This window comes from Prionailurus viverrinus, unplaced genomic scaffold (genome assembly GCF_022837055.1).
Source record: "Prionailurus viverrinus isolate Anna unplaced genomic scaffold, UM_Priviv_1.0 scaffold_45, whole genome shotgun sequence".
NCBI lineage: Eukaryota > Metazoa > Chordata > Mammalia > Carnivora > Felidae > Prionailurus > Prionailurus viverrinus.
The window spans coordinates 505,343-529,389 of NW_025927610.1; the positions used below are offsets into that span (position 1 = coordinate 505,343).

The following is a 24,047-nucleotide window of genomic DNA, read 5'->3' on the forward strand; positions in this document are numbered from 1 at the left end:
GACGTGATTATAAAAATAACCAACACCGAGGACGGCACTTCCGGCCACCAAGGACCGTGGCCCCAGACCCCACGGTCAGGAGCCACAGAGGCCCTGCCGGGGGTGCCGTGGTGGTTATCTTTATAACCCGGGGAGCGGGGGGAAGCACCATGAGCAAACGGGGTGGGAGGGTGGCGGGCCGGGGAGCAGGCGGTTACCTCTGTCGGCGTTGGCGAGAGTACCTGTGGGGACTGTGGACACAACAGAGTGGACTGTTAGTGCCTTGGCACCAGGAGGTCACGTGGGGAAGAAGAAACAGCCCAGGGCACAGACACATCCTCACGACCAGACCCTCCTCCAAATGGGCAAGGAACCTACCACCAGACACGACACAGGAGCCAAGACCTTTTTGGAGAAGTAGGGTCAATGGCACCCCAGGAAAGAGGTTCCCCAGGACACTTCTTTGAGTGCGCCCTACGCCCACTGCTCTCCCGTGAAGACGTATTTTCCTAGAGGGAGACGGTCAGGGCCCAGGGTGGCAACATCCTGAGTCTGTCTGCCTCGGTCTTCTCCGGAAAGGAGAGAAAAGGGGCCCAGAGAAGAGGAGGGTGATTCGGGGCCGCGGGGTTTGGGGTTTCCTTCTCCTCAGAATGGAAAAGGGCAAGTGTTTCCCAATCTTCCCATTTCACGGAAGGGGAGACTGAGGCTCAGAGAGGTGAAGCCAGATCTCTGAGCTTCCAGCCTGCTCTCCTTTCCCTGCTAGGTTCCCGCACTGGTGCTCAACTGCTGGACGGCTGCCGTTCCAGAGAATTCCAGCCCTGAGGCCCAAGTCTGCTCAGCGCGGCGCCCTGAGCCTCCTGTGGCTTCCCAGTCCCCACCCCGTCATATGCCCGCAGAAGGGTCCCCGGGGAGACTGGCACCAAGCAGGCTCCCAGCCAGGGTGTGGCAGGGCCTGGAGAGGGGGGCGCCCTCAGGGGCCCTGAGCTGAGGGAGTGAGGGGGCTCTGACACCTCAGGACAATGGCAGACGTCGGCAGGGGGGCCACGGTGACCAGAGCTGGTGACCCCTGGTGACAGGGCTCTGCCTCTGTCAGCCGCACGGCCCTGGGCCAGCACGGCCCCTGAGCCTTGCGTCCTCATCTGTATCCTGGGACAGTCACTCCCACGGTGCGGGGCCACGGGCCACGGGTACACAGGAAAGCCCGGTGTCAGTGCAGAGTGAGCAGGCCTGGGGGGAGTAGGGACTGTGACACTACAGCGTGACCGGTCCCTGAACAGAGGATTTCTGTGCCCCGGGCTGCCCTGCATCTGGCAGGAGAGCCTCAGTGTGAACACATCTGACCCAGGACCTCCCTTCCCACCCCCACCGCCACCCCCCGGTGGGTGCACCCACGTTCGCATACAGTGTGCCCCACTGGAGGGGTGCAGGGTCAGAGGCCACAGCGCGGACCGTGTGCGTGTCTGCCGACATTCATGTGACCCGTGGAAGCAGGACGGGCAGCGACCACACCCCGCGCCCACAGGCGCGCGTGGCCCTTCCCAGCCCCCGTCTGCGCGGGAAACCTCAGGCCCCAACCAGCGAGGGCGGGGTGTCGCACGGCTGCCAGCGGGTGGACGGGGAACTTGAACCCGGCCCTCTGGACCTGGCTCCCCTGCCTTCGAGGCGGCGTGAGGGGCGGTTAAGGAAACAGCCAGAATGTGGTCTCTGGGGCAGAAAGGATCCTGTCTCGGCTGGGGCTCGCCACTTGGGGGACCACGGCCAAGGGCGCTGACCTCTCTGACCCTCTTTCGGCGCTGTCCATTGGAGCCTGGACCCAGTGCTGGATGCCAAAGCCCCGTGCAGAGCCCAGGTCCATGGCCGCTCCCTGCCCTGCCTCTTGACGGGGCTCATCGCCTGGTCCTCAGGTCCCAGGGGCCCCCCGCGGCAGAAGCCAGTCAGGAGGGGTGGTCGCTGGCCGCGGAGCAAGAGAAGTAGGGTCTGTCTCACCCTCCCACCTGCCTCCGTGGCTGCACCCGCCCACGAGCATGGTGTCCCCGAGCCTCAGCCTCGCTCCCAGAGAAGCAAACAGGAAGGCCCCGGGGGAGATGTGCAAGGGTCCCGGGTTCTCCTGTCCCCAGGGGAGGGCCCGTCTGGGTCGCCCACACACGAACAGCACGCTCGCTCAGGCCGACAGCCGGCAAAATGCTCTTCTCGTCCATCCCGGGCGCCCACAGCCACACGCAAGCCTCAACACCACCGAAGACAAGGGAAAATCAGCAGAGTCACCCCGGAGGGACACCGCCCACGGACACGAGGGAATCGGTCATTTGCGCCCCAAACGGGGGGTCGAACCAACACAAGGAACTCACGAGGCTTAGGGGCAGGCCAGCCGCTGAGGACGGCGGCCAGGCCAGGAATGTTCTGGAGAGAGGAGAAGGACACGATTCACGCAGTAGGGGCGTCGTCCCGAACCGAAGAAAAGGAGACTGTCGCTCGGTTCCCGGCACTTTGCCACACACGGGCACGTCTCCCGCGTTCCCTCCCGTTTCAGGGGGCTCCTCTCGACTCGGCCCTTCAGCCTGCTGCACGTGGCCCGCGAGGCTAGGGGCGGGACCCGCTGCGGCCTCCCTCCAGGGGAGGCGCACAGGCCGTCAGAGGGGGCGCGAGCGGACGGGGCCCCTGCCGTGGGCACCCCTCCCCGCCCCCCCCCCCCGCCCCCCCCCCCCCCCGCAGGTGCCCTACCTCGCTGCAGCTCTGTCTGTCCGGCACCGAGTGGCTGATGTACGGTGAGTAGGAGATCATGTCGGGGCGGTCGATGTTGTAGATGGCCTTGCTTTTGGGAAGGGCAGCCAGGTCCCTGTAGTCGAGAATCTCATCGCCCAGCTTCGCCTGAGAGGAGAGAGCCAGCAGAGGGCGCCGTCGGCCCCACACCCCACAGGGCAGCGGCCCCGGGGCCCGGCCCGCAGCAGAGCCACATCGCGGTGACACGGGGTGAAGGGGCAAAGGCACACGTGTGTGTGTGTGTGTGTGTGTGTGTGTGTGTGTGTCTCATTGTCACGTGGGCCTGAGGCCCTCGGCCCCACCACGGAAGACCACGTGGTCCTGAGGAAGCGTCCCTCAGGCAGACCCCCTCCGCCGAGCCGGAAGCTTCCACAGGGACGGCTCCGGGATCAGAGACACGGAGCCCGTGACCTGCCTGGTGCGGAGCCCGGCAGACTGTGAGGTTCAGCCCACCGCCCAAACACACGTACGCACGCACGCGTCTATACGCACACGGTGTGCGACGCAAGCAAGTGTGCAAACACCGGGGTACACGCTTCTGCACCCACACGCGTGCACCGAGGACGTCCCGTCTAAGACTGTGGAAGTCAGCCACCTACACAGCCGCCAACTGGCTCGTGCCCCCGGCCACACACTGGCACACACGTCTGCACAACCCACACCCTCTCCCACACCACACTTGCAGACGCACCGGTCACCCTCACTCCCATACCCACGCCAATGCACGGTTGCACCACCCGGGCCCACACGCTCGCTCATACACACACGCACTCACACCCACACACCCACTCCCGTGCAACAGTATATACTTGCACACATGACGGCACCCTCCCAAACCAGTACACATCGACACACACCCTTACACGCACATGCACGCACACTCACACCCACACACCCACTCCCGTGCAACAGCATACTTGTACACACGACAGCACCCTCCCAAACCAGTACACATCGACACACACCCTTACACGCACATGCACGCACACTCACACCCACACACCCACTCCCGTGCAACAGCATACTTGTACACACGACAGCACCCTCCCAAACCAGTACACATCGACACACACCCTTACACGCACATGCACGCACACTCACACCCACACACCCACTCCCGTGCAACAGCATACTTGTACACACGACAGCACCCTCCCAAACCAGTACACATCGACACACACCCTTACACGCGCCCGCACGCACACACACACACATGCACGCACGCGCACACATGCACGCACACACCCACACACCCACTCCCGTGCAACAGCACATACTTGCACACATGACAGCACCCTCCCAAACCAGTACACATCGACACACACCCTTACACGCACATGCACGCACACTCACACCCACACACCCACTCCCGTGCAACAGCATACTTGTACACACGACAGCACCCTCCCAAACCAGTACACATCGACACACACCCTTACACGCGCACGCACACACACGCATGCGCACACAGATGCACACACACGCACACCCACACACCCACTCCCGTTCAACAGCACATACTTGCACACATGACGGCACCCTCCCAAACCAGTACACATCGACACACACCCTTACACGCACATGCACGCACACTCACACCCACACACCCACTCCCGTGCAACAGCACATACTTGCACACACGACAGCACCCTCCCAAACCAGTACACATCGACACACACCCTTACACGCACATGCACGCACACTCACACCCACACACCCACTCCCGTGCAACAGCATACTTGTACACACGACAGCACCCTCCCAAACCAGTACACATCGACACACACCCTTACACGCGCCCGCACGCACACACACACACATGCACGCACGCGCACACATGCACGCACACACCCACACACCCACTCCCGTGCAACAGCACATACTTGCACACATGACAGCACCCTCCCAAACCAGTACACATCGACACACACCCTTACACGCACATGCACGCACACTCACACCCACACACCCACTCCCGTGCAACAGCATACTTGTACACACGACAGCACCCTCCCAAACCAGTACACATCGACACACACCCTTACACGCGCACGCACACACACGCATGCGCACACAGATGCACACACACGCACACCCACACACCCACTCCCGTTCAACAGCACATACTTGCACACATGACGGCACCCTCCCAAACCAGTACACATCGACACACACCCTTACACGCACGCACACGCACGCACACACACCCATACGCACACGCACACACACACACACGCACCCGCAGCAATTTTGAGCTCTTGAGATACGGCAGCAAAGTGCCTGGCGTCTGACAGGCCGGCTGGGCCCCGGGCTCAGGTGGGGCAAGGACCACGCCCCGCCCCACGGCAGGCGCTCACTGGTGACGCTCGCTGGCGCTGGCGAGGGCCCCCTGGCCCCTGGCTCCCCTGTGACTCGGCCCAGCCTCCCCCCTGCACCGCCCCCACTGCGCCCAGGCTATTGCCCCCGGCTGCCGCCCCTCCCTGGCTCCGGGGGCTGCCTGGGGGCACACGGCGGGCTCAAACAGGTGCTAGAGCTGGGCAGGAGCAAACACGCAACCTGACCCCCAGCGGTCACAGCGGGGACGATTATCTGTGTCGGTCCCCACGTTCCCTTTGCAGGTGCCCACGTGCCCACCCGTCCTGGAACCGACACACGGGGTCACCTCCTCCCCACCGCGTTCCCCTCTCGGGATCCGTCTCAGCCTGGCATTGCCGGCCGCGGGCAAAGCTGGCGGTCAGGCTGCCCCCTCCGGCTCGGCTCTCCCCAGACCCGGAGAGAAGCCTCTACTCGGCCCCGGTGTCCCGTAGCATCCGTACCGGGGCCGGCACGGGCTCCACGCTCCTGTCCGCTGTGCGACTAGCTGTCCCTTTCCAGCCCAGGCGGCTCTGGTCCAGGCCCTCACCGCTCACATCTGGACCCAGCAAGAGCCTCCTGGGGGCCTTCCTGCCGCGCTTGCTCCGAACAAACGTCGCCGACAGCAGCTGCCGGTACCACGAGCTCTTGCCCGGGATGGCACGAGACTAAGCCTTCTATTATTGGCTCACCAGATTCTCAGAGCGAGCCCGTGGTGGGGGCACCCGCGGTCGCTCCACTTCATCGACGACGAGTCCAGAGCCCAGAGAGGTTAGGTAGCTCGCCCAGAGTCACACAGCCAGGGAGGCGTGGGTGGGAAGAGGCCCAGGCCGTCCGACTCCAGAGCCGTGCTCCCCACCGTCGCCCCCTTCCCTGCCAGGGCCGCGTCTCTGGAGCCCCAGCGACGACACCCTGCCCTCCAGCCCCGCTGGGTGGGTGACGCAAGCCCTCGCTGTGGTTCCCCAAGTGCGCTGCTGACATTCCCAGCCTGCTGGCCCTGAGGGGTCTCCTCCCTGTGCCCCCGCATGCCAGGCTCAGCCCCCGGTTCAGTAGCCCCAGCCCACCTCCTCTAGGAAGCCTTCCCTGACCACCCGACCCCAGGGCTCTCATGAGTCTGATGGGTGCTCTCGGGGTGAATGCTGCCGTTTGTGACACAGGTTGAGAGAGTGAATGCGTGAGGTCTCAGATCTCTGACTCTTCCCTTTGGAGCCTGGGCAGGGTTCTGAGGACCTGAGTTCAAATCCTAAGTCTGGGGGCACCTGCGTGGTTCTGTTGGTTGGGTGACCGATTTCGGCTCAGGTCATGATCTCGCAGTTTGAGTTCGAGCCCCACGTCGGGCTCTGTCCTGACAGCTCGGAGCCTGGAGCCCGCTTTCGATTCTGTGTCTCCTCCTCTCTCTGCCCCTCCCCTGCTCACGCTCTATGTCCCTCTGTCTCCCAATAATAAATAAACGTTAAAAAAAATTAAAAAAAAATTTCTAAGTCTGTTGTCCGTAGTCGGGATGGGCCCTGATCAGAACTTCTGAGCTGTCCCTCAGGGGACCCTGTGCCTCTGCCTGTCCTAGTGACCCGCCCCTCAGAGCCATGCTACCTGCCACAAGGAGCTCCTTATGGCTGCCCAGCCATCCAGAGCCCGGGGGGCCTGGCACCTGCTGTGAGCTTGCACTCCCGTGCTCGCTCTCTCTCTGTCTCTCTCTCTCTCTCGGCCACGCCCATCCCAGTCCCTTTTGCCTGGCTGTTCTTCCAGACCCAGCCCAGGCCTCCCTGTCTGGGAGACCGTCCCTGCTCCCCTCCGCCATCCGGTTTCACGTTTGTGTTTGTCTCCTTTAAGTCAAGGTGCAGACGTTGGTGGGCGCGTCTGTCTCCCCTTGTCTGGGCCTGCGGCTCCTGGGGGCCCAACGAGTCTCTCTGATTCATGATGGAGTCCTTCTCCCTGACTCCGCGCCCGGCACGGCAAGGTCCTTGGGACGTGCTTGAGAACTGAATTAAAGTCCACGGGGCATTTGCCAAAGTCAGGAGTTCGCTCGGGGCCTCCGTCTCCGCATGTACAATCGGGACACCACCCACGTCTTGTCCACCCGCTGGATTCCGCGGACATCAGATTCAAGCGGACAGCGGAGTGAGGGGCGGGGCAGGGCCCGCAGGTGCCTGCCCCCCAGTCCCTGCCTCGGGATCCCACCCCGATCAGAGCATCTGCCCGCGGCCGTCCCAGCCCCGCGGTGCCCGGGTCAGGGAGGCCGGCCCTGCCCGGGGTCAGCCCCTGACAGCAGGGACCGCAGAGGCGGCCTGATGGCACCATTCGTGCCCGCTCCCACCCTGGAAAGTGGCTCCGCCTGGCTCTTCGGCATCTGTCCCGCCCAGCGGGGCTCACAGACCCATTGCCTCCCCCGCCGAAGCCTTCGGCGGTCGCCGTGACAACAGGCTCTCCGACTGGCGGAGGGCCACTGGGGCGTGTGTACAGGTTCATGTGGTTTCCCTGCGCCTTTCTGTCTCCCACACGCCACCCGGCATAATAAACAATAACAATATACGGCCACACAGGACATCATACTTACGATGCGCTGTCGATAATAATACGTCATAACGCAATAATGCTGATGTTACGCTATGCCTAGTTACTGACTTACTGCCGTGGTGAACAGAGGCTGCAACAAATATTCAGTGTGACCTCACTGTGGTTAAAAGAAAATACACAGAGAGAAAAGGGACCCAGAGACCCACGGGGCGTGCTCCAAAATATTAACAGTGGCCACAAGGGCACTGGCAGGTGACGATGGTATTCATCTTTCCTCTCGCACTGGTGAGCTGCCGGACTGCTGGCGTCCTTCCAAGCACACCGAGCCGCCACGGGGACCAGGGCCACCCTCCCGAGGTCCGGCAGCAAGCACGGGGTCAGGCGCACAGTAGGGCAACAGCAGATGCCAGGAAAGACACGAAAGCAAAAGCAAGGCAGAGCCCCGAGATAGGAAGGGCTCGTCTCGCAGGACTCACGCCTCCTCGGGGAGGGAGGTCGAGGATGTGCGCCAACTGGGAGCGGACACCACGCTAATGGGGGAGGGACGGCCGGGGTGCTCCGGCCTGAGGCCCACCTGCTTCAGTCGAAGGCACACCCAGTAAGTGCCACTGTGGACGGTCGCGGAGCCTTGCAAGTAGTTGTGACAACGGTGACCAGTGTCTCTGCTCACTGCACGGTCACAACAATACCTGGTCTTTCACAAACACCAGTGTGTTTAAAAGAGTGGTTCGTGTTTGGGGCGTCTGGGTGGCTCAGTCAGCTGAGCGTCCGACTCGGGCTCAGGTCACGATCTCACGGTTCGTGGGTTCGAGCCCCGCGTTGGGCTCTGTGCTGATGGCTCGGAGCCTGGAGCCCACTTCAGATTCTGTGTCTCCCTCTCTCTCTGCTCTGTCTCTCTCTCTCTCAAAAATAAACATTTAAAAAGATACTATCACAATTACTATTTTTAACGACAGCAATGCACTATGGGCTGGGTTAGGTCCTGCCAAATCCATATTTTCACATACATATACCCATATGCACATGTACATATAAATCTGTGCACACACAATATACCTATATACACATATACCACGTGCACACATACACATATGTAAACATATACATTTACACATGTGTATACCCATGTGCGTGCATACACACATATATGCACATACCACACGCACCTGCACGCACATCTACCCATATGCACACACATATGCATACCCATACGCATATATATCCATACACACATATACACATATGTAAACACGTACATATACACATATGTATATCCCCATATGTGCACGCCCACACACATCTGTACACACATATACCCATATGCACACACATACACACAAACACCCACACACATATGTAGCCATATGCACACACGCACATATGTAAACACATACACTTATACACGTATATACACATCTGTACAGAGATATACCCATATGCACACACATATGCACACCCATACACACATATACCCATATGCACACACACACGCATACACACGTACACTCTTTAATAAAAACGGGACCGCATAACATATATTATCCTTCATAGGCCTCTCGTAGGAGCACATTAGAAATGCTTCCCAGGTAGCAGGTGCAGATCTGCCCGCCTATTGGTGACAGCAGCCCGGTCCCCCGTGTGCCGAGTGTCACTTTTTCGGGCAAGCCTTAGCTGCAGGACAGGGAGGCGGTGTTGAGCTGACACCATTATGGACAACAGTTGTGAGCACATCTCTTTGGGCACCACCACCACGTCACCCAGGAGCTGCGGGGTCACGTGATGGTCCTCACCGAAAGCTCGGAGTTAACCTCACAAAGTCTGCACCAGTCTGCACCCCACGGCCGCGGTGAGAGCCCCAGCTCTGCACCCCAGCACCTGAGGACGCCCCGGCCCCCAAGGGCACCCCTGGCCATGACCCAGGTCCGGACCCTCCCACCACGGGCCTCCCCACTCTCCAACTCACATAGATCACGCGGCTCGGAGACCCCGAGGTGCTGGAAGCAGGTACAGAAATGATGCTCTCTGAGGAGCTCCTGGTTTCCTGGAAAGGAAGGCGACAGGAGGAGACTGAAAGCAGAATATGTTGATTCCAGAACCTTCCAGATGCAATTATCACAGGTCACACTCCGACAGAAATGCCAGTGACGACATATTTTTTTTTTCAGATTGAAAGAGTTCTTAAAATAAACACGTGGGCTTGAATGAGCGGCTGGAAAGCTATAATCAGACAGACGCGGCAGGTGACGCCAACTCCGAGCCGACCAGCACGTTCTCCGCGCCGCTGGAAACGCTCCGATGATCACCCGGCTTCACGCAAGGAAATTATCTGTTTTTCAGAGGACGAGAGCAAGGGATTCTGCGCCAGGTTACAGGGGTGGGGGGCGTGTTTAGCTCGGTCTACCAGCCCGGGCCTCTGCTGTCAGACTCTGCGGCCACCGCATCTGTGACCTGCTCCCCGAGTGCCCACCCCTGCCCCTCCTCCCTCCTCGGCCACATCTCCTGCTTCCCCGGAGGCAACAGTTTCCCCAGGCCTCTCCTCTGTTCCCCTCGCCAGGCCCGCCCAACCCTGCGTGGACACCCTTCTTCCCCGGCTCCCATCACTCATACCGGCGTCCGTCCAACCCCACCGGTAGGACGTGCTCGCCCCTCCTGGTCCAGCCTCCACCCCTGCCTGGACCACCCCTGCCTGGCCTCCCCCTGCCTCCTGACAGCTCCGGCTGGCTGCCTCCTACCTCGTCTCTATCCCTCTCGGTGGCCCACGCCTGCTGCAGTGGCCCTGGGAGGGGCCACATCACAGGCTGAATTATACCTCTCAAAACTCGCATGTTCAAGCCCTAACCCCTGGCACCCCAGAGTGTGACCGTGTTTGGAGACGGGGCACTTAACGATGTAATTAAGGTAAAATGAAGTCACTAGGGTGGGCCTGGTGTCCCTACAAGAGGAGGATATCAGGACACAGATGCACACAGGAGACGACCACGTGAGGACACAGGGAGAAGACCGCCGTCTACACGCCAAGGAGGAGGCCTCAGAGGGAACCAACCAGCCCACATTTTGGGCCAGGACTCCCAGCCTCCAGGCCCGGGAGAGAATAAATCCCTGCCGGCTGAGAGTCCAGCCTGCACCATTGTACACAGCGGCCCCAGGACACTGGCACGGGCCGTGGAGCCCTGCCCTCCCAGCTGGAGGATGCCCAGCACCTCCTACACTGTCGGCAGGACAGCAGCAAGGACAGGGCAACACCAGGAGCAGATGCGAGGCCACCACGGCAGTGGGAGGGACAAACCTGCAAGGCACAGGGGGTGGTGCCCGGGGAAACCTGACTGCAAGCCTGCTTCTGCATCTGGGGAGGAAAGAGAAGAGGCAGAGGGCGTGATGCCGGGGCTCACCTCTTCGGTGAGGTGCCCGCTCGCCCGCTCATCAGCGCCGGTCGCCCCCTCCACGCTCCTGGGTACGGCTTCCTCCAGGACCGGGCGTGGGGCCGCCCCCTCCCCTCCAGGCCTGCCCTGTCTCCCAGGGCCGCTGGGCCCCAGCTCCAGGCCCCCTGGAGCTCTTCTCCAGCTACTTGGCAGGCCTGGGGCCACCCTCGGCCAGGCTCTGGAACAATCCCTCAGTCTCAGTGCCCTGCCGACCCCCGGCTCCCCAGGCACAGGCCCCGAGACCCACCTCCCGCACCACCTGCCAAGGCTCGGCTCCAGGAAGACATCCTCTCCCCCACCCTGCCGCCTAGGCCCGTCCAGGGGGGCCGCCCCTCCCCGTCGCCCGGGGGGCACCCAGCGGGAGCCCCCTCATCCCACACGTGCCTCTAGGGCAGGGAGGCCGCCAGTCTTCCCCGCATCTGTGTTCCGCCACCCAGCCGACAGGCACTCACGGGCCGGCTGTGTGTTGAGTGACCCAATGACCAAGGACGTGCCGGGGACGGGCAGTAGGGGCCACAGCCTTCCGGAAGGCTTTCCTTGAGTGCCCTCAGCAGACACCCAGGGGCCATCCTTGCCCTGGGGAGCGGCCGTGCCCCCGGGGTATGCGGTCAGGGAGGACACAGTAAGTACCCTCTGCCTCCTCGCCCGTCCCTGCAGGGACCCCAGGGCCGGCCTCTCTTGCTGGAGAGCAACTGGGAGACCAGGACCCAGCTGGTCCTACGGGTCCCGGAGCCTGGCGGGGGCGGCGGGGCACTTGGTAAATGACGGGGCTGCTGGTCAGTTCCTGGCGGGTGCCTCTTGTCTGGATCACCCCCCACCAGAGACTCAGCGAGGCCCACACCACCTCTGCTGCGTGTCTCCGGGGCTGGCTCCGCCACGCTGACCCAACGCTGGCCGGGGCTGCTGGCTCGTGCTCCCCGACCAGCTTGCAGGAAGCAACACAGGACACGTAGGGCTCTGCCTTCCTGTCACCCGGGCGCTCACCGCCCGGCCCCGCCCGGGTCTATTCTCGTTTCTCAGGCGAGACAGAAGAGGCTCTGGGGGGCTGGAGCGAGGGAGGGTGAAGCGAGGGGCAAGCAGGGCACGGCCGGGGCCTGGATGCCGTCCCAGGACACAGAGGGGCGGGCCCCGAGCCGTGCCAGCCCCAGGGCGCAGCCCCGAGGGCACAGCTCTCCTCATGGGACGGCCTCGGCCCCAGATGTTCCCAAGGCGTCTGTGGAGACACAGCCCAGGAAGCCAGCTCTGGCTGCCCCCTCTCCTTCTCCCCGTCCACTGTTCAGAGGGCCTCCCTTCCTCGGGCCGGCGGCTGCGGTCATCACGGGCGGACCCCTGGGCTGAGAGCAGAGGGAGCTGGGCTCCCCGCAGGCCCCGAGGCCAGCCTCGCAGCCGGGTCCAGAGGCCACGAGCAGGGTTGGCCACCCGACCTGTCCTTGAGCGGGCTGGCCCGGGTCCCCCATTCTAACCCGGTCACGCTCCGGAGACGGGCCTGGAGGCCTCTTGGCATGTGGGGTCCCTCCGCCAGGTCCCTCCGATAGGCCTCTGGGTTGGGATTCGGGGAGGAGTCCCGCAGACAGGACCCCGCGGTCACTTCCGGGTCAGGGACGCTGGCTCTGTGAGGGCAGGGATGTGCCCGGGGTGGCACGGGGGCGGGTTATGGAGGGAATCGTGGGCTGTATGATGTGAGAGGATATGGTGCACAGTGGGGCGTGCCCGCCACTTACTGTGACCCTGACCGTCAATGAGACCAACCGGGCATATCCTGTCACCGTGGGAGCAGAGTAACATCCATGAGGATGCCCACGTGTGACCAAAGGGTCTCTGCCGATGGGAGTAAGGAGCTCGAGTTGAGAGGTGGGCTCCCTGGGGTCTCAGGGTCGTTTGGGGGGGCTGGGGGGCCGGGGCCCATGTGGCGACGAAAGCGGGGTCTGAAGGACGTGGGGCCGGGAGCCAACCCCGGAGGCTCCAGATGTGGCAACGAATGAGGAGGGGCTTCTCCCTGGAGCCTCCAGAGGGAGCACAGCCCTGCTGGCCCGTCCTCAGCCTCCGGCCTCCGAGGGAGGGGATACATCTGTGCTCCTTTAAGCCACTAAATTTGCGGTAATTCATTACAGCAGCCACAGGAAGCCACAGTCTCCACGGCTCTGTGTCCCTGTAGCTGGGAGGACCGCCGTCATGTGGGCCCGTCCCCCTTTCTCACCTTCACACAGTCCCCCGGCACAGGGCCTGGGGAGGGGCACCATCCTTCACAACCTCTGCACCCCACCCCTGGCAGCGGGGGGGGGGGGGGACCCCCAGGGCACAGTAGCTTCAGTCCCCGAGATTGAGGGGCAGGGGGCAGGCCAGGCGGGCGGCTCGCAGCCCAAATCCCAGTGTTCTCTAGTTGGGGCTACAGTCTGGGAATCTAGCCGGAAGGGTGACAGGGGACAGTGAGCCTGGCCGCTGAAGCCCCCGGGGTCTCTTCCCAGGCTGTCGGGCTCCCCTGCCCCTTGCTTCCCTCTGCACGGTCGTCAGTCCCTCGGCCTCCTGAGTCTCAGCAGACATGGGCAGTGGCCCAAGCCAGGGTCCAGCGGCCACAGACCTGCCCTCCCCAAGAGGACAAGACCCCGCCCTCCACTCCTGTGGCTCCCTGTACCCAGGGCCAGGCCCCCTGCCTCTCCCCACCCCCCAGGCCTGAGGCCGGAGCAGTGGCCATATGGAGGTCTGTGCCCACCAGCGCTTAACACTGAGAGGACCCCTTCTCTGTGGCCATCAAAGGCGACCATCTGAACCCGAATTAAACCAGAGCCCTGTGTAGACACTTTGACAACTCTGAGAAAAGCAACTGGCACTACTTTAAAATCGGGAGGAATGAGCTGGCAGGCGGAAGGAAGCGTCAGGCCGGAAGAGGAGAGCTCAGAGGCGCAGTTCCCTCGGGCCGGCCTGGCGTCCACGGAGAGGGGCTGAGCAACCATGCGAGGCTGTCACGGGTTAGGGGAGGCTTGGGGACGCGAGAGGAGGTGCCTCTCCTCCACGGAGCCCTCCTGCCCCGGCCCAGGGCCCCCTGCCCTCGTGTCCCGGTGACAGGCTGGGCGTCCCCGTGTGCCCACCCATTCCCCCTGTGTCCCCAGCACGCTGGGGCAGGACTCGGTCACCTCTGGGCCCCGGGGCCAAGAACAGGGCTCGGCACAACCAGACGCTGGGTAAAGCTCTGCTGAATGAACGACGAACCAAAGAGGCAGCACTGTGAGCGAGTGCGTGAGAAGCAGGGGCCTCCGAACCCACCAGACTCCGTTTCTACAGGATGCGGGAGCACTTCCCTCTGCTGGGGTCTTTCGGAACAGGCTTGGCAAGCGACAGCCGACCTGGGGGAGCCCACCCATCCTGCGGGGGCCCAGAGGAGCGTCTCCTCCGCCAGCCAACAGCCCTGTGAACCTCAGCGGCCTGAGCCCACGGGCTCTCCGTCCAGCCTCACGGAAATTCCAAAAACCTTCTAGTCCCACAGATGGGCCCAGCTGGGGCTTGCCGGTTGAGCCCCGCCCTCGCTGCAGGGCTAAGGGCGAGGGGACTCTGCCCGCCCACCGGCAGCCCTCCCCGCTCCCTCCCGGCTCATCCCGCAGGCCTAGCTCCCACCCCATGTCCTCCCGAGGCCCTGCCTGACCATCCGTCCTGCCCCCGACACCAGCCTCTGTTGCATCATCGCTCGTTTGGGCGTCAGTTTCCGTCTCTCCCTAGAACTCGGTCCCAAGAGGGCAACCCTTCTTCCTTACTGCGACGCCTCTGTGCCCAGTGCCCAGCTGGGCCTCTGGGCAGCGAGGGATTTGGCCTTGCCCAGAGACAGGCCTGGCCTGCGCCCTCGACCCTGAAGGGTGATCTGTGTCCACCTGATAGACTGTTTGCTCAGGGAGGGGGTCACCCTCACCCAACAGGCTTAGGATGGGGCCGGCACCAGAGAGACAAGCTGTGTGATCTGGGGTGAAATCAACCATGTGGCAATCGGTCAGTCAGTCAGTGGAGCCCCGGTAAGATCTCTGGACACACAGCTTCCCTGGTTGGTAATACCTGGAGCGTGCGGTCACGCGCGGGAAGGGGGGCGCCACGTCCTGTCTCCGCGGGAGAGGAGCGGCTCTGGGGCTGGACCCCTCCCGGACCCTGCCCCGCGCCCTCTTTCTCTGGCTGATTTCTCGCGCAATAAACCGTAACCGTGACGAGGATAGCCTTCAGCGTGTCTGTGAGTCTTTCCAACGAACGACTGAGACCGAGGGCAGTTTGGGGCCCCGCAAACTTGCAGCTGGTGTCATAAGTGTGGGCAGTCTGGAGACTATTTGGAGACCTGCTAGCGTCAGAGCTGTCCCCAAGCTTTTGCGGCCCTCGAGTCCACGGGACCCGTGGGGAGGTCAGCGGGCCAGCGCTGGGAGGCCCCGGGATGCCCACGTGTGCCCCACCTCGCACCAGCCCCTCGGTGGATCCACCCGGCGCACCTCAGCGCCCCCAGGCCTCCCCGGGGTGGCCCGTGGGCGGGTCTGCCTGGCCCGTGGGCGGGTGTGACCAGCCGGTGAGTCTACAGAAGCGGGTGACCGCACACGGCGCTGACGAACGCACGGGAGCAGATCGTAAATTCCACCAACCTTGTTTTTGTCTTCAGTTCTGGCTGCTTGTCGGCACGCCGGGTGCCAGATGGAGGAACCTGCGGACAGACCCAAGAGGAAGCGCTCAGTGTCCCTTCCCGCGATGTAGGGGCCATGCGGAGTGTCGGAGGCCGCCTATACGTCCGTGGCGCTCCCCTGGGACTCGCGGCACAGGTCAGCCCTCCTTCCAGGGCCCGGAGCACTTGCTCTCCCTACGGGGCCCCCCTGGACCTCAGCCCGACCCCCTGCTCCCTCTCCCTGTGGTTCTGTGTGTGGGTTTGTGCCCCAGCCAGGAGGGGGCAGTGTCTCTCCCACCCCAGAGACCAGGCACACAGAGCCTGGCACCTCATGGGGCTGACAGGTGCATGTGAAGGAAAGCCCTACATCCTATCTCCTGCTTGCAAAGCCTCCCAGGTCACAGGAGCTAACGCCTGGGGTGGAACTTATCACTGTCCCTCCCTGGAAAACATCTGCATGGGCCTGGAGCTCCTGGGGAGACCACGATTTAATTGTGTGTGTGTGTGTGTGTGTGTGTGTGCGTGTGTGTGTGTAAAACAGTCATTTTTGACAACCGTTTTTGATGACAAAAGTCATAGATGAGTAATCGATGGCCCTTATTAACAATTAATAAGGTGGCGGGGTGGCTCAGTCAGTTAAGTATCTGACTTCGGCTCAGGTGATGATCTCACGGTTCATGAGTTCAAGCTCCACGTTAGACTCTGCTGACAACTCAGAGCCTGGAGCTGGTTCGGATTCTGTGTGTCCCTCTCTCTCTCTCTCTCTGTCCTTCCCCCACTCATGCTCCCTCCCTCTCTCTCTCTCTCTCTCTCTCTCTCTCAAAAATAAGCAAAGATTTAAAAAAAAATTTTTTTTAATTAAAGAACCCCAACAAAATATAAGGAAGAAAATGAAAACCGTCTATCATCTCCGAGCCACTCCTGGCCGGGCAGCCTTCGGGCACACACGCGCGTTGGTCGTAGAATGTGGATCGTGTTGTACGTACGTATTTTTATGTCTTGGGAGCTTTGTTTTCGAGTCCTGCACATTTCCCCATACACTTAAACAGCAGAAGCATAACCCTTAAGGGCTGCGTGGCATTCCACCACGTGGAAAGAGGATGCATCTGTCCCTGGCCGTGGGATGTGGGGTTTTCTCTCTAAGTCCCGTTGGGGGGGAGGGGGTCCACAGCACCCAAGTCCTAGCACGTCCCTCCTACTTGAGGACTCCAAGAAGTGAAGTCTCGGCTCAAAGGGTGTGGGCCTTTTTAAGGCAATTTCCCAATTCCTGCCTCACCAGCCAGGTTCCTCACCACGTGGGTGTGCTCTTCGATCATCAATCGAATGGGGGGAAATAGCATCTCGTTATTATTTTCATCCGGGTCTCCCCGACAATTCCTGGGAGTCAACAGCCCCTCCGTCATATTTATCGGGAAGGTGTTGCCCACGGTAGGGGTGCTGGTGGCAGTGGGGAGGGGGTGGCCTGTCTCACCATCCTCGAAGGCTGCAGGGCTCACCGGGCCCCCTGCTTCTCACAGCTTCGGCTGTACAGGATTCACCTGTCAATGCCTTCATGGCGCCCCAGCATCCAGGCGGACCAGGCAGGGTGGGGGCCGGGCCCCCCAAGGGCCCCCTGGCCACAGGACTCCGGGGTTCCACAGTGTACCACTGAAAAGCTCCGACCTGGGTTTTGACCCCTGTCACACCGACCGGGAAATCTGAAGCTGGGAGAGGGGTGGGACTGGTTCCAAGGTCCCACAGAAAGTCACGGGAGGGCCCGCTTTAGACACGGGGCGCCGGCCTCAGCCCAGAGCCATGATGAACATCTTTATTCCCTGACACTAGGGCCCCCTTGATGGCGAGCTCGTGTCCCCATGCTTGGTGTCGGGCAGGCCTGAAGGCACTATTTACAGCAGGGGTGGTGCCCGGGGCAAGGGGCCCCTCCCGCCCAGACATCTGAGCAGCAGGGGGTGGGGTGGGGGCAGCGCAAAGGACCCCTTTCACGGACTCTCAAGCAGCGACTTGAGGAACAAGAGGGGACGCTGGGGACGAGGCCGTCCCAGCTGACATCAGCCCACGAGGTCCGGCTCAGAAAGGCAGGCCTGTCTGACACACCGCCCCGGGATGACCACCGCGTGAGGTCATGGAACAGCCCGTGTGTGGCCCTGCCGTCCGCCCAGCCCCGCTCTGCTCCCCTCCAGGGACGCTGGACACAGAGGGAGCATTGAGAAGAAATGGTGGCCGCAGAGAAGGGGCCCATCCTCTGGGGGAAGGTCTGAGCAGCCCTGGGCACCCCGCCCCCATGTCCCGGCCATCACCAGGTCCCACGGGTGCCTCCCACACGCTGCCCGCCATCCCACCGCGTCTCCCGGGCAAGCCTGCTCGGGCTCTGCTCCCCCAGCCCCGGGTTGCGTGGCCGGCTTCCCAAGCAGCATTCGAGCTACCACAGGTGACCCGCCAGCAATCCCCGGCCCCAGGGGACTGGGCGGCATGGTCATGTGCTCACCTTGAAGATACATCTCCTCGCCTTCCGCAAACATCCGGCCACACCTGACACATAGCGCACACAAGGGGTGATAGTGTTTCTCTCCTGCCTGTGGGAAGAACGGAGCAGAGGTGTTTCTGCTGAAGGGAGTGTGGTCAAGGGAGCACGCCCGCACGCGGGGTCCTCAGGAGACGCAGAGGGTGTGGTAGGACCTCCCGTGCACACCGGGGGCTCGGGACGGCACCACAGAGAGTCCGGGGCCAGTGGGTGCTCCCAGGCTTTCTGGGGTGCTGAGTGGGGGGAGCAGAGACCCAGCCGTGCCGCCCGACGTCCCCAGGGGAGCAGGGCTATCGCCCCGCAAATCCTCACAAGGCAGGGGGGCCCGGTCCCGTCCATCTCTGTAGCTGGCAGGGGGGCGGCGGTGGGGGGATGGCAGAGGGGAGGCCGGAGCAAACGTGATTTCCCCAGGTGGAGGCACAGGACGAGTGGGGTGAAAGACGATTAGTCACGGTCCCACGGGTCCCTGTACTGCTGTTTCTCACTTAGCATCTACTATTTTTATAATTCCTAACACCACCACTGGACTAGGTGGAAATATTAACACCGGAATAACCTGAACAGGTTATAGAGGCTGGTCTGGCTTCGTTCTATGTGGTGCAGGGCAATCACCCCAGAAGAGCGTACTGGGCGCCTCTTCGTGGCCACACCCTCCACCCTGGGGACGGCGGGCCGCGCGAAAGCCCGTGCCTCACTCTTTCCCAAAATGGCAAGGAGGCTGAGCATCACTCCCGGGGTGTGAGCTGGTAATAACCGGTTCCCTGAAGGAGCTGGGAGTGGGGGAACCGCATCAGGAACAGCTCCCCCCATCACTGGTGCCCCCGGCGCAAGCCTGGCCCAAGGTGACCCCTGTGCGAGGAGGAATCCAGAGCTCGCTCCCCTCCCGAGTGGGGTGCCCACGGGCACGGCCCACCGGCGTCTCCGGGCAAAGCGCTAAGATGCTGTGCCCCCCTCCAACCCCGTCTGCGGCTCTGAAGCCTCAGGAAGCTGTTCCCGCGGGAGTGCCGCCCCCGCTCCTGCCCGGGGGCCCTGAATGTTCTTTATCTCATCTCAAAGGTGCCTCCTCCTGAAAGCCTCCCGGGCACTCCTCCCTCCTGGGCTCCTGCAGTTCCCTCTTCCCCACCTGGGGGGCAGGGCCCCGCCACAGCCACTGCTAGTTGTGGGGGTCTGTCGGGGGAGCAGGTCACACGGCAGCCCTGGCCCAGGCAGAACCAGGGCAAAGCAGCCATTCCGGGGATTTAAAAAATGTTTTTAATGTTTATTTATTTTTGGCAAAGAGAGACAGAGCACGAGCGGGGGAGGGGCAGAGAGAGAGGGAGACGCAGAATCTGAAGCAGCTCCAGGCTCTGAGCTGTCAGCACAGAGCCCGACGCGGGGCTTGAACCCACGAACCACGAGATCATGACCTGAGCCGAAGTCGGACGCCCAACCGACTGAGCCCCCCAGGAGGCCCTGCACTGATTTAAACATTATGCCCCTGGACCTGTCCTCACACCCACCTCACCCAGGCCCCCCTTCACCCTGGGTGGGGGGCAGACTCCGTGACCTCAAACAGCAGGAGTTCTGTGACAGCCGCGTGCAGGAGAAAGCTCGCCCTGGAGGGAAAACAGACGGTGGGGTGTACCCGAGGCGTGTACGTGTCAGGTCTACACCTGAGTAGGAGGAGAGAGAAAAATGCGGGGCTGGTTTCTAAGACAACAGGCTCGAAACCCCAACCAGACGGATGAGACTCATCCAGAGTGGAGACGCAGCCCTGGGCCGCTGTGAGGGGGCCGGCCCTGCGTCCACACTCTCTGCCATCCGGGAGGCGCTCCCGTCCCCGGCCTGGCGAGCAGAGGCCCTTTTGCGCGCTAACCTGTCTCCACCCTCCAGAAGCCCTACGAGGCACATCATTGTCCTCATTTTCCGCATGGTGCACAGAGAGGTGGAGGAAGCTGGGGAAGGTCACACAGCACACAGGTGGCAGAACGGGAGTGGGGCCCAGGAGTGTGGCCCTTTGTGGCCTCTCAGCCCCCGGCCTGGCGGTCCCGGCTCCAGGGTGCTGACCCCAACCTCACATGCCCCCCAGTCCCCGCCCTAGGCAATCAACACGGAGACTCCCTGAGAGCGAGTCGAGAAACAGACGCTGAAGAGTACGGATTCCATCCGCATGAAGTTCAGGGTGGTGGCTGCCCCCGGGGGTCCCAGGGGGCTGGGCACATCCTCCTTCCTGACCTGGGTGCCGGGCACACCCACGAGTCTGGCTTGTGGGCATTTACCAAGCTGCGCACGTATGATCTGCGCACTCCTCTGTGGGACATGCCAGCAAAGACTCTTCCCGCAAAACGGATCGATGACCTAAATTAAGAGCCGAGACTACACGTCTCTTAGAGGAGGACACGGGAGCACATCTTCGTGACCCCAGATTTAGCAACAGAGCCCTGGGTTTGACACCAAAGGCGTGAGCAGCAACAACAAAAACAGATTCTTTTCTTCACAAAAATTAAAACTATCGCGCATCTGAGGACGCTGTCGGGAACGTGGAAAGACAGCCCGTAGAAGGGGAGAAAACATTTGAAATCGTAGATCTGACGAGGGCTTCGCATCCAGAATAAAGACTTCTTACAGCCCAGCAGCAAAGAGAAAACCGGTCTAATGAGAAAACGGGCAAAGGACCAGAAGAGCCATTTTCCCAAAGGAGATGCACCAACGGCCAGGAAGCACGTAGAAGATGCCCCCACATCGCCATCGCGGAGGGAGTGCAGATCCAAACCCCAACGAGAGGCCGCTCCGCACCCGTGAGGGCGGCTGTAGTCAAAGCGAACCGAGCCAGAGCGGGAAGTCAGCGCCGGCGAGGACGTGGGGCAGCCAGGGCCCCCATGCACCTGCAGCAGGGACGTGACTGGGGCTCGGAGCCTGGAGCTGCTTCGGATTCTGCGTCTCCCTCTCTGGGGGGAGTGAGAAAACCGACGGTCGTGGTAAGCAAAGCGAACCCAGGTCTGCCCCGCAGCCCACGTGTGAACGTCCACGGCAGCGATTTTCAGAGGCCACAGGGTGCAAACGGTCCAAACTGTGGCCCATCCACACGACGGAATATTAGCCAGCCTTAGAAGGGAAGGAGACCTGACTCGTGGGGCCCCTGATGTCAAGGTGGGACGCCAGAGCTCTGTCTCCACCACGTGAGGACACAGGGAGAATCTGGTGGCCGTCTGCGGCCCGGGAGGGGGGGGGGGGACTGTCCCCAGGAACCGAATGGGCCGGCACCTGAATTGTGGCTTGCTGCGCAGGGAAGGACGCGGCCTGGGGTCTCAGCACACAGGGTCCAGTGTGGCTGCAGCAGCCCCAGCAGCCCAGGACGGGCGATAGAGTCAAAAGTCAAGGCACCCTCACTCTTGTATCAACCCCCACCGCGGCCACAGTGACCGGCCATTCCGCGTCATCGGAACACTGCCGCGCCCCCGCTCTCGCAGGCGTCTCCTCCCAGTTGCCACGCAGGAAAGGCCTCGAACGCCAGTACCTGTCGCCCAGCCCCCCGCCGGGCAGGTGGCCCAGCCCCTTGCCAGGTGGGTCTCTCGAGATGGCTCAGGTGTTTTTAAAATTTTTTTTTTTTTTCTTTTTTTTTTTTCAACTTTTATTTATTTTTGGGACAGAGAGAAACAGAGCATGAACGGGGGAGGGGCAGAGAGAGAGGGAGACACAGAATCGGAAACAGGCTCCAGGCTCTGAGCCATCAGCCCAGAGCCTGACGCGGGGCTCGAACCCACGGACCGCGAGATCGTGACCTGGCTGAAGTCGGACGCTTAACCGACTGCGCCACCCAGGCGCCCCGGCTCAGGTGTTTTTAAAGAATATTAAAAGCCCATGAGATTTTTCGGTGCGTGGTTTTAAAAAGATGTCTTGTGCCTTCTGACAAGCGGCTGTCATCGTTAATGAGACAGAACAACGCTCATCAGGAACGCAGGAACTCTGGTTCCAGGGGCACGCAAAAAACGCCGTGTCTTACTCAGAACCAAGTGGGAGCCGAGCCTGGAGCACAGCCCACGGCCGGCACGCAGGGGCGACCAGCACCGGGGACTGGGGGCAATGCCTCTGGCCTCCAGAGACCCCCGCCCCTCCCTCCCTCACCCGGCCACGGCAGCACAGAGGGACAGCCCTCGACCGTGACATGCCCGGCACATGTGAGGCAGGCGTCCCCTCATCCCTGGATTCCAGACCGCCGAGGGCAGGGCCTGTGCCGCGTCGAGGCCCCCCACCAGGCCACACGGCTCCCGGGGGCCAGGCATCCACATCCTCCAGCCCGATTCAAAGCTGAGTTTCCTCGTTGACTGCCTAGAACTGAGTCCGGATCTTAAAAGGCCTCGTCACCAGCCGACATGACGAAATCTACCTCGAAGCTCGTCAAAACCTTCGGCCGGAGCCGCACAGACTTCCCAGGGCAGCTGCACAAATGCCCTCCTGCCGGGAGCCGCCTCCCCGCAAGAAGCCCAGCTCCTCACCATGCGGGGCCAGGCAGGCCAAGCGCTGGGCCATCTGCAGTCCCCTCCCCAGAGGGGAGCCCCGACCTCACCCCCTGCCACTCTCCCGCGGCTGACCCCACGTGTTCATGCTCAGGGTGGGGTCTCTGCCCGGAACGCAGGTCGCAGGGCTGAGCCAGCTCGCTCCCTCGAGCTCCCTCTCCTTCCCCTGCTCCCTCTCCCTCGTTCCCACCATCGAGCCCCATCTAGGCCATGCCCTTCAGGAGCACCGCACGCTGTCCCCTTGTTCTCCACGGTCCCCCGGCCCTGGAGCAGAGCCACGTGCAGGAGTGGGCTGGTAGAGACAAGTTGTTCCTAAGTGGCCCCTACAGGACAAAAGGAGGGTTTGGACCAAGTGAGTGTGGGAGCAGATGAATCATCCCTTCTACCTTTGGGTGTGTCCGTGGGCATATCACAGCTCTAAGAAGCCCTCAGCAAAGGCCTCTGCTCAGTGCCCCTGCCTGGCACCTCAGACCCAGAAGACCAGGGGACACAGCCCCACCAGCGTAGATGCAGTGGGAAGGGTAAAGACCCAGGCTCCCATTCGTTACTGGATGCATGAGCAGGGGCACGGTATCAGGCTAAGAGCAAGTCGCACACTGTGTCCGTGTCTGTGTGTGTCTGTGTGTGCCTGTATCCACGTGTATATCTGGGTGTATCTGTGTTTATCTGCGTGTGTCTGTAATGTGTGTCTATGTGTATCCACGTGTGTATGTATGTGTGTCTATACCTGCGTGTGCCCCTGTATCTGTGTGTGTCTGTGTATGCACTCCTGTATCTGTGTGTATATTTGTGTGTGTGTGTGTGTGTATCTGCATGGGTTTATGTGTGCCTGTGTTCATCTGTGTACGTGTGTGCACAACCTAAAATGGTGATTTCTAAATGCTAACGGATGATTTTTCAGTTTACTCTACGATAAACAGGTATTCGTTCTGAATGTTTGTTAAATAAACACAGTCATTAAATTGCAAAAAGAGAGGGACAAGGTAGGGCCTGGGGAAGTTGACTTTGCTTCTGTCGTGAGATAATGCATTTATTTCTTTGGAACATATGGTTTATTTTCTCCCAGTGATAAAAGTCACACCCGCTTAGGAGGATAAAATGGGACAAGCCGAAGGAAGACAAGAGAAAGCAAGTCACCGATGCCCTGCAGTGGCAGTGGTGGTTTACGTGAAGTGCAGAGACGTTTAGCTGGCTGCCTGACCCAGGGTGGGAGCTGGCCAGGGTGCCCCCTCCCACCAGGGCTCCTAGCGGGGAGGCATCGAGCCCAGGCTCCAGCCCGGGGTGGGGGGGGGGGTGGGGACACAGCGCATGTTCAGAGGGTCTGTAGGTGAGTGGTGGGTTGAGGGAGATGGAAAGACAGGAAGGCAGTCAGGGGGAGGGAGAGA

At 61.7% G+C, this 24,047-nt stretch overlaps 1 protein-coding gene across 27 annotated transcripts in view; it reads right to left on the reverse strand.

Moving 5' to 3' along the window:
* Positions 1-24,047, reverse strand: part of ABLIM2 (actin binding LIM protein family member 2) — a 141,422-nt gene that overhangs the window by 51,490 nt on the left and 65,885 nt on the right. For 17 of the 27 annotated variants that reach the window (XR_007149736.1, XM_047847320.1, XM_047847315.1 and 14 more), the window contains exons 7-11: positions 18,131-18,218; positions 15,629-15,687; positions 9,569-9,646; positions 2,701-2,847; positions 198-230 (exon numbers count right to left, since the gene is read on the reverse strand). Coding sequence is in view for 26 of the 27 variants with exons in the window: in XM_047847320.1 (XP_047703276.1) it covers positions 198-230; positions 2,701-2,847; positions 9,569-9,646; positions 15,629-15,687; positions 18,131-18,218 (405 nt within the window). In the remaining variant the exon portion in view is untranslated. The remainder of the gene's footprint in view (positions 1-197; positions 231-2,700; positions 2,848-9,568; positions 9,647-15,628; positions 15,688-18,130; positions 18,219-24,047) is intronic. The other 10 variants (XM_047847317.1, XM_047847326.1, XM_047847324.1 and 7 more) reach the window with 1 other exon arrangement.